This window comes from Tenrec ecaudatus, chromosome 12 (genome assembly GCF_050624435.1).
Source record: "Tenrec ecaudatus isolate mTenEca1 chromosome 12, mTenEca1.hap1, whole genome shotgun sequence".
Taxonomy (NCBI): Eukaryota; Metazoa; Chordata; class Mammalia; order Afrosoricida; family Tenrecidae; genus Tenrec; species Tenrec ecaudatus.
The window spans coordinates 108,756,718-108,767,826 of NC_134541.1; the positions used below are offsets into that span (position 1 = coordinate 108,756,718).

At 41.0% G+C, this 11,109-nt stretch overlaps 1 protein-coding gene across 1 annotated transcript; it reads right to left on the minus strand.

Moving 5' to 3' along the window:
• Nucleotides 1–2,405: 2,405 nt before the first annotated feature.
• On the minus strand, nucleotides 2,406–3,389 carry LOC142422823 (olfactory receptor 1f45-like). Its single transcript, XM_075528056.1, has one exon. It carries the CDS (start codon nucleotides 3,387–3,389, stop codon nucleotides 2,406–2,408), a length of 984 nt encoding a protein of 327 aa, XP_075384171.1.
• Nucleotides 3,390–11,109: the final 7,720 nt, after the last annotated feature.

Below are 11,109 nucleotides of genomic sequence, written 5' to 3' on the forward strand. Positions count from 1 at the left end.
CTCGCATGTTTAACTAAAATATAACCACCTCAAAATATGGCAGCATCATTTAAACATAATAAGGTATAAGTGAGCAAAACACAATATTCAATGTCTACTAATTGCCATTAAGTGAACACCTACACCATAATCCTATAATCCTGTGAACATATTCCCCCTTCCATGAAAGATTATAAGCGAGCCACATCATGCCTTTATCCTCCCATTTTGGGTATCCAAAGTCTATATTGTCCGTGTAAATCAACACAGCGCTCTGAGGTGACAACCATGTTCTTTGATATGAAGAATCTTCATTCCATTTGGACCTTTGCATCCATAAGCAAAGGCAAATCAGGATAGGTCATTCATGAAGTCAGCAGCAATATGCTCCCATTCGCAGACTCAAAAATCTTAACCTCATCTGCTTGGGTTATGCTCAACTCAATATGGCCCGCCTTGCTTGGTCTAAAGGAGGGAAGAATTAACCCTGTGTTTTCCAAGATTGTAACCCTTTATGTAAGTAGTAAACCTGGTCTTTCTCCACTGGAGATTTTGAACTAATAACATGGTGGTTGCAGTCCAAGCATAACCACTACACCAACCAGAACGATTTGAGAACACAGGAGAGAATGCAGGAAAACACTGAAGGAACCAAGCCTGCACACTTCAATTAACGAGGGCAAGTATTTCTTTTTAAAATTATATATGTTATTGCTAAAATGTGTATGATATAAAAACGCAGGTAAAATGGTAAATACATAATTGTCCTAATTTTAAATCATGAAAAGTATGCATCAGGGTAATACCCTGTCACCATATTTACTCCATCTGTTTGCTGACCAAACAAACTGAGACACTGGATTATGAAGAGGAATGCAACATTAGACTGGACAGAAGGCTCTTCAACAACTGTGATTTGCAGATGTCATAACTGTGCAGAGCTAAAAGCCAAGAGAATCTGAAGGAATTATTGATGAAGCTCACAGACTACAGCCTTCAGTATAGATTACTACTTTGTGTGTGTGTGTGTATGTGAGTATCCCATTTGAGGATTTTTTCCCCTCAAGCTAGACCAACATACAACAGTGTGATTAACATAGAAAATATTCCATGTTTCAAGGTTTAATTTTTCTTGGGTCTATTATCAACACTCACAGAAACAGCAGTGAAGAAATCAACAACTAACCGCATACATGAAAGGTGAACAATGAACAAAGAAAACAGAGATATCCATGAATTTGAATTTTACTGTTGGCAAATCATAAGAAATATACCATGGATAGACAGAAAAACAAACAAATCTCTTTTGGAAAAGTACACCCTAAATTCTCCATAGAAACTAAAATGGAGAGACTTTGTCTCCAGTACTTTGAACTTGTTAACAGAAAGCACAGTCCTGGAGAAGGATATCAGGCTTGCTAAAGTCAAAGGACAGTCAAAAAGAGGAAGAGCATAAAGGAGATGGATGGACACAGTGGCTACAACTAGGGGCTGAAAGGTAACAATTGTGAGGGTGACCTGAGACCAGGCAGTGTTTTGTTCTCTTGCACATGGGGTCACTATGAATGGAAAGCAACTAGAAAGGCCCTAACAAAAACAGAGCCTTCAACGAGCACTTTTCTGTTGACACAGAAAACTATATAAGACATCACACAAGTGGCCATGAGGGATTTAGAACAATAGTAACAAAAAAAAGAGATCACGAAACTCATAACTGTACACAGACAAAGCATAAACATTGCTCAAGCTACAGAAATGAGAAAGCATCACCCATCCTGACTGATAGGAGGGATAACTTACTTCTTACTAATTATACCTTTCACTTCTGTCTAGCCTTCCTGCTGTCTAGCGAAGCTATTGCTACGTCCAATGGGAATTACAAATAATTTCTAACAATATCAAATCCAGATCACAACAACCCTCATCAAAATCAGCTAACGCTCAAGTTCTGGAAGACCTTTCTAACACCCTTAGAAAGGAAAGCTCCTCGATAAAGTCAGTGTTTCATGGTGAAATGAGCAATGAACCCAGTAAGCTAGCTGTGTGTTCCTGGTGGTTTGGGCTGGAGGACATTGGCAGTAAGAATAGTCACATTAGTTTGTAAAAGGATTTAGCTTCACCTCTTGCTCTTCCATAGGTTCCTAAATTTATTTGGCCTACAACCTTCTTTTCAGTAAACTAAACTAAACTAAACTAACACCACTCAATGGCTCCATACAATGAAAAACTTTCATGCAATAGCCCAGAATACAGGGTAAACACTAAGAATCTGCTTTTGCACCCCCCTGGATCATTTCAGAAATCTCAGAGGGCAATATCACCCACTTTGGGAAACACTGACGCTTAATCTTCCTTTACAAATGTGTGGATGGATAACTGCTAAGTGGCAGAAGTTAGGTAAAGAGAAATAAAGGTTTTATTACAAACTATGACATTCTTTTATGACATTTAGAACCCATCCATTGTTGAAAAGAAAAAAAAGTAATATAAATTACTTTTGTTAGTGCCCTTTTCATGTCCTTGTTCCTGAGGCTGTAGATGAAAGGGTTCAGCATGGGGGTCACCACCGTGTACATCACAGCAGCTGCAATGTCCTTCTCAGTTGAGTGTGAGGATGTCGGGGTGAAATACACCGCAAAGACAGTGCCATAGAAGAGGGAAACCACAGCGAGGTGGGAGCCACACGTGGAGAAGGTTTTCCACTTGCCCTTTGTGGATGGGATTTTCAGGACAGCAGTGGTGATGCAAATGTAGGAAACCAGGATACAAACAAAGGGGGTGATCATTATCAAGCCCCCCTCAGTATGAATGATCATCTTATTGAGCCATGTGTCAGAGCAGGATAGTTTCAGGAGAGCAGCCACTTCACAGAAGAAGTGGGGGATCCTGTTGTCTGCACAGAATGAGAGTCTAGCCAACAGCAGGGTATTCAACAGAGCATTCCCATTGACAGTGACCCAAGATCCAGTGACCATCAGGACACATAGCTGAGGTGTCATCTTTGTTGTATAGTGTAATGGGTGACATACAGCAACAAAGCGATCATAGGCCATCACAGCCAGAAGGAAATTCTCCATGACAATAAACACAATGAAAAAATACATCTGTGTCAGACACCCAGGGAAGGAGATGGTCTGACGGCTGAGTATGTGATTGATCAGCATATTCGGGACTGTGGTAGAGGAGAAACAGAGGTCCACAAAGGACAGGTTGCTGAGGAAGAAATACATGGGGGTGTGTAGGCGGGAGTCTGTGCTGATGGCCAGGATGATGAACAGGTTGCCCAGGACTGTGGCCAGGTACATGCTCATGAATATGATGAAAAGGACCTGCTGCTGCTGGGGCTGCCTAGAGAGGCCCAGGAGGAGGAACTCAGAGACACTTGACTGGTTTGTCCAACTCATGACCATGGGATTGGGTCAATTCCCACAAACCAGTTCAGGCACCAGGACAGGAGTGATTAAAATGGGGCAAAATCAATTCCCAACTAAGGCAAGTTTGCATATCAGTAATAGAATTGGCAAAAGACAAGATCTGTCCACTCCACCTAGGCAGCCAATTTTCCACAGTCACTCGTGATATTATTCCTACTGGACTCTTGTTGTATAAAATTTAAAATCACACAGAAATATCCATAGCCCAACTGAGTGACCACATGTTTCTCTGCTTACATTTTTTTAAGTCCCATCCCTAAATCCTTTGTAGTTCATGTGAGAAAAAGGGAGAGCGACAGTATTTCTTGGTTTATCTTAAAGTTCGGCTTATTTAGAGTCTTATTATTACTCCCTGAATCTAAAATAAGTTCATTACCTTGAAAATCATATATTGATGTATCCTTTCTTGTAACCTTTGCGTGGGCGGTCGATTCTCTTTTAGTCTGATATCCTTCACTTCTACAGGACTTATCAGTGCTTCTTCCTCTCCTTTTTTCTTAGTTGGTGTTTAACACATATATCATATCATTCTATATTTCAATTCCATCAAGTAGAATGTACAATTGTTATTACAATCAGTTTCCCAATATTCATTTTATACATGGACTCCATGATATCATGCCACCCCCCCCTGTACCTCCTCCCTAAATCATTAATATACTTATTGTCCCTATAGATTCATCAATTCTGGCTTCATATACCCAAAAAAATCAAAAAGCATATAGCACAGCTTTAACAGGGTGACCTCCATGTACATATCACATCTGAGATACACTCTACTACGAACAAAGACAACAGAAAACAATGCAAACTCTTAGAAATAAAGGTGAAGTCCTGAACAAGTGAGGAGCAGGCATTCACGGTCTTGTCCTCTGTGCAGGGAAGTGGTTTGGGGAAAATCACAGAGTTGGCATTTACAGGAGTCTTTATGGTCACTGGTGCCAGATACAAAACCCGAGGGCCTCATTAGACACAAGAAGCCACTAATTGTCTCACCTGCTTTGGGGCACCTTTGGACCAGACTCTGAAGACAGTGAATATTGTGCAACTCCTTAGTTAGAACTTGTAGATGAGACCATCTTTTTTGTTAAAATAATTTACCAACACAATGCCTTAGATAGAACATCAAATATCATCGCTTTGTTTATCAGCGCTTAGGTTTATGGACTTGGAAATTCTATTAATCAATATTTTTCTTAGCTTAGAAATTTGGGGATTGCATGTGTAAGTGCAAAACTGTTTTACTTTTGTTCAGGGCTAGTTATCTGTTTAAGAGTGGCATGGTAGCAAGTGTTAGACTGTTAATTTTAAGGTCTGCAGTTCAAACTCACCAGTCACTCCATGGAAAAACAATGAGGCTGTCTGCTCCTGTAAAGATGTACATCTTCAAATGTTCTATATATGAGTCTCAATGAATCAGAATCACTTCACTGGCAATGAGATTGATTTAGGTTTTGACATGTATATAGCCTGAATGATGTGCTTGATGGCTGAGATGTTGGGGGAATATTTTTTCTTAATCCTGAAAGTATTTGGTGTAAAAGACCGTCTCTTTTTGTTAGGGTGATGAGGGATAGGGACATGGATATTATCAGGACAAGCACAGCATGTCATGATTGAGGAAATCCAGTGTATGGAGCAGATTCCTCTTCAAATGTCCTCCCAATCACAACAGATCATCCTGTTCTCAGAATTCCTCTAGACCAGAGTATCAAGTGTATGTACTCTTGCAGTCCAGTTTATACGACATCATTCCTCCCTGATGACCCCACTCAGGAATGCTGATTGTGTGAAGAAATTTGGAACTGAGTCAGAGTACGTGCAGGTAATTATCAATAAGGCTTTGTCTGAACATAACCATCCACAAGCTGGAAATTCTTCACCTGATCCGTGGCCCGAAGAGCAAATACCTGTAGAGATGGGCAAAAGATGCAAACACAGATAGAGTAGTGCAGAGAAGATGGAGAAATGACCGATGGCTTTCAACTTAGGGCTCAAATTTTTCCTGAAAATTTGGTACATTCTGGCTTCTATCACTGTTGTCAATGACAAAGCAAAGCCCACCAAGCCCTGCTTATTTACTTGGGTCTGACAGTTATAAGATGCTTAGGATATTTTTAAACACAAGGGACTAAGTCCTGGTAAATATGTGGGAGGGTCAGAGAAAGAAGACAGAATATTTATTTTTCTTTGGACTTTTAATACAATCCTTTTAGTGCGCTAACATAGAATTGGAGGTGAAGACAAAGACTAAAGCTTCCCTTTAAAAGGGTTGAAGGAAAAAGAGTGGATGTAATTGTCCCAAGAGAAAGAATAGAATGAGGTGAAAGAAGCTCAAGAATAAAACTCCAGAGCATATAAATATGATATGAAAATGGTAGAGGAAAGAGTGACAAAATAGTAAAAAGAAAAAAATCATATGCAAGTTGGTAAAGCACACATGTATTTATAACACATGAAAGAAAAATAATGCCAGTGCACAAGAACTCAAGTAAGATGGATGGATGACAACCATAGGTATATACATATGTAAATATACTTATACACAATGAACAGGGCATCTAGCTCAGAAGCAACAAAGCCCACATGGAAGAAGCACACCAGCCTGTGTGATCATGAGGTGTCGAAGGGATCAGGATAAGGCATCATCAGAAAAAAATCTTACCATAGTGAATGAAGGGGGAAGTGCAGAGTGGAGACCCAAAGACCATTTGTCAGCCACTAAGATGCCCCTTGCAGAGGGGTCTAGGGGAGGAGATGAGTCAGTCAGGGTGCGTTGTGGCACCGATGAAGAATACAGCTTTCCTCCAGTTCCTACATGCTTCCTCCCCCCACCCTCCCCCCAACTACCATGATCCGAATTGTACCTTGTAAGTCTGGATAGAGCAGAGGATGTACACTGGTGCAGATAGGAGCTGGAGGCACAGGGAATCCAGGATAGATGATACTTGGAGGCTAGAGGGTGAAGGGGGTTGGAAAGAGGGAACCGATTACAAGGATCTACATGTGCCTTCCTCCATGGGGGATGGACAATAGAAAAGGGGGTGAAGGCAGATGTGGAACAGGGCAAGATATGACAAAATAAGAATTTATAAATTACCAATGGCTCATGAAGGAGGGGGAATGAGGTGGGAGGGGGAAAAGAGAGCTTGATGCAAAGAGCTTAAGTGGAGAGCAAATGCTTTGAAAATGATTAGGGCAAAGAATGTACAGATGTGCATTATACAATTTATGTATATATGGATGGTGATAAGACTTGCATGAGTCCCTAATAAAATGTTTTTTTAAGGTAGCAGATGGACACTGAGCCAGCCTCTACTCAAGTTCTTCCTCATAGCAAGAACACTTTTTTTTCTAATAACCTGTCATTCTGTGAGCCCACTTTCCCAAAACAATCATTGAAGACAAAATTGGTGCATAATCAAATGTGGTGAAGAAAGCTGATGATGCCTGGCAACTAAAAGAGCATCTGGAGTCGTAAAGGCTTGAGGATAAACAAGCCACCAACTGTCATGTAAGCAACAAAGACAACATGGAAGAAGCACACCATCCTGTGTGATCAAGAGGTGTCGACAGGATCCGATGTCAGGCATCAGAAGACCCAAAACACATAATCATATTGATACCTATGAGGTGGGGTGAAGTGGAGACCCAAAGCCAAACTTACACAATTGGACATCCTCACAGAAGGGTCACTAGGAAGAGATGAGGCAGCCAGGGTGTAGTATAGCTCCAACCAAACGTCCAACATTCCTCTAGTTCTTTAATGATTCCTCGCCCCCGGCACCACTCACTATCATGACCCAAGGTTTACTTTACAAATCAAGCTAAACTGCAGCATGTACACTGGCAGAGAGAAGCGCTCTCAACACATGAAATCCAGGACAGATAAATCCCTCGAGAACAATAATGGCAGTAGCAATACCATAAGGGTAGAGGGGAGGTGGTGGGAGAAAGGAGGAAATGAACGCAATTATCAATGTATAACCACCCCACGCAGAGTGAAAACAAGAGAAACATGGGTGAAGGGAGACAGTGGATGGTGTAAAATATGAAAATAATAACTTTATAATTTATCAGTGGTTCATAAGGGTGAGAGGGTGGGGAGGGAGGAAAAAATGAGGAGCTGATATCAAGGGCTCAAGCAGAAAGTCCATGTTTTGAAAAGGATGATGGCAAACTTTGTACAAATATGCTTGAATAATGGATGTATGGATTGTTATCAGAGTTATAAGAACCCTCCGATTAAAATTATTAATTTTAAAAGGAGAGAAAAATAATACAGAAATGTGGTCCCAGGTTGAGTCCTCTAAAAGCACACGAAATGATGTTTATTGGAGTACAAGATATTTACGAGAGGTGAACACCTGTGAAAGGGGAAGTTAGAAGCACAATTGTACAGTGGGAACATATTTAAAAATGTGCTTGATATAGTTAATGTATGTATTCATATAAGAGGTGTAAGCCATCTGGTTCAGAAGCAACAAAGCCCAAGAAGCACATCATCCTGGGTGATCACGATGTGCTGAAGGGATAAGTTATCAGGTAATAAAGAACAAAAAATCATATCATTGTGTGCTCACCTCTATGATACGATTGCTGAAGACAAATGGGTGCATAAGTAAATGTGGCAAAGAAAGCTGATTGTGCTTGGCTATCAAAAAATATAGCATCTGGAGTCTTAAAGGCTTGAAAGTAAAACAAGCGGCTATCTAGCTCAGAAGCAACAAAGCCCACATGGAAGAAGCACACCATTTGTGTGATCACGAGCTGTTGAAGGGATCAGGTATCAGATATCATCAGAACAAAAAGTCATAACATTGTGAATGATGGAGGGAATGCGGAGTGGAGAACCAAAGCCCATTTGTAGGGCATTGGACATGGCCTTATAGAAGAGTCTCAGGGAGGAGACGAGCCAGCCAGGGTGCATTGTAACAACGATGAGACATACAACTTTCCTCTAGTTCCTAAATGCTTCCTCTGCCCCACCCCACTATCATGATTCCAATTCTAGGTTACATATAGGGATAGACCAGAGGATGTGCACTGGTACAGATAGGAACTGGCAACACAGGAAATCCAGGGAGGATGATCCCTTCAGGAACAGTGGTGTGAGTGGCAATATAGGAAGGGTTGAGGGAGGGTTGGTTGGAAAGGAGGAACTCTACATATAACCTCTTCCCTGGGAGATGGACAACAAAAAAGTGGATGATGGGAGATGTTGGACAGAGAGAGCTATGACAAAATAAGAATATATAAATTACCAAGGGTTCATGAGGGAGGGGGGAACAGCGAGGGATGGGAAAATTGAGGAGCTGGTGCCAGGAGCTCGGGTGAGAGCAAACGTTTGAGAATGATGAGGACAATGAATGTACAAATGTGGTTTACACAATAGACGTATATATAGATTGTGATAAGAGTTGTATGAGCCCCTAATAAAATGAGGGGAAAAAATAAAAATAAATAATTAAAACAAATCACTAAAAAAAAAACTTGAGCAAAAATTTTTTTTTTTTTAAAGAAAAGGGAAGACCACCATCAACATTAAAATAGCCCCAGAACAAATCTCACTCATGGAACATGTGAGAATCACTTAAGCCTAGTACCTATTCAGGTGGCTTTAGGAGGGAGGTCCAATGAGAAGGTTCACATATTGGCTTGCAAGTTATTACTGAGTTTTATTTGAAAGAGCTAGTCCTTTAAAAGGAGCTCTGGTGATATTATGTTTACAAGTTGGGCTGCTAACTGAAAGGTCCATTTTCCAAAACCACCCACTGCTCCTGGGAGACAGAAAGAGCTTTTGACTCCCATGAGGAATTATAGTCGCAGAAACTTAAGGGGCAGTTCGGCCCTGTCCTCGAGGGTTGCTGTGATTCAGAACTGACTCAATGACAGTGAGACCATCCGTTAAGGCCTTACTGCTAATGACATCAGTTTTTCATAATTAATTTAAACTATTATATACTTTTAAGAAGATTTCATGGGATATTTTGATTTAATGTTTAAAGGTGATGTCAGGACAAAAGTGGCAGGGATGGGAAGATTTCTTAAGGCCAAGCTGGGGCTGGGGAAACACCTGCTATTTACTCTGTACCCATCTTCAGCTCAGTTCCTGGTCTGCCTCAGTGGTGGAAGTACAGGTCACACCGGGAGAGCAAGGCTGAGCTGTGTGGTGAGAGGAGACCCAATAGCATATTGTCAGATGGCTTCATCATGAGTTCTCTTACAGGACAAGCTGGTAAACCAAGGTGATGGAAGCAGGGGCAGGGGAACACTAACAGCTCTGCCCAGTTCCTCACCTTTTAGAACCCAATCTATGTTGATCTTTAAGACAAAGGTCAGACCTGTTCCCATTTCCCTGCTCAGTGCCAGCTCCCATACTTCGTAGCACCCACATACTGCACATGGTGATGTCACAGGCTGACTACTAGGAGCTGCCCTGATCCCTCATCACAGGACACATTTATTTAGGACCATTTCAGTGTTTCAAGGACATCATGAGTATATTGACTCTACTAGGCAATTGTTTTCCAAATAAGTTTTGGGTTACATTTAAGTTCCATGAAGTGTTAATACACAAACAAAATGACTGCTCAGAACATTTTTCTAAAGGAACCTAATTGGAATCAATAGACAGTAAGATAAGCATTGAGGAGATTGTACAGCACTATGTAAGTTGACTAAATGAAATGGGATGACTGGGACATTATGCTTGCTGCTGTCAGGACCAGTGACACAGAGGATGGCCCTCAAGGAGATGGATGGGCAGACTGGCGGCAACCATGGGCTCACACATAACCATTGTGATGGAGGCCTGAGACTAGGCAGTGCTTTGTTCTTTTGCACATGAGGTCGGTATGGGTTTGAAATGGAAAATATGTAAGAACAACAGAGCCTTCAATGAACCCTTCCCCTGTTGAACATAGAGATTTTCATGGGACATCAGTATCAAACAAAGTGACCATAATTGAGTTAGATCCCCCCAAATACTATAGTAATATCTGAATATAGACAAAGTATAAATATTATTGAAGATACAGAAATGACAGAGCATCACCCATCCTGATTGATATGGGTGACAACTTACTCCTTACTAATTATAGCTTTCACTTCTCTCTAGTCTTCCTGCTGTCTAGAGAAGCGACTGCTGTGCCCAATAAGAACTGCCGCTTCCTTCTGCCAACATCAAGTCCAGATCACAAGAACACTTACAAAAATCAGCTAACATTCAAATTCTGGAAGACTTTTCTAACATGCTGAGACTTGGAGCTTCCTCAAAGAATGCCGTTCTTCCTGAAGAAGTGAGCATTGAGCCCGATAAGCTACTGGTATGTTCTGGTGGTTTGAGCTGGAGGGCATTGACAGTTGGACAAGTCACATGAGTCAATAAAAGAATTTGTTTTCACCTCTTGCACTTCCATATGTTCCCAAAGACTTTAGCCTACTGCCTTGGTTTCAAGAAAAAAAATTACTGAACAATGAAATTACAGACAGGGAAAACCTTTTTTTTTAATAGCCCACAATCCAGGGTAAGTTTTAGGAACAGGCTTTTGCAAGCCCCTGGATAATTCTCAATCTCCAAAGAGAAATATCACTCATGTTGGGAAACACTGACCCTAATTTCCTCAACAAATGCATGGATGGACAACTGCTAAATCCCACAGACTTGGGAAGGATAAAAAAGGTTTATTACAAA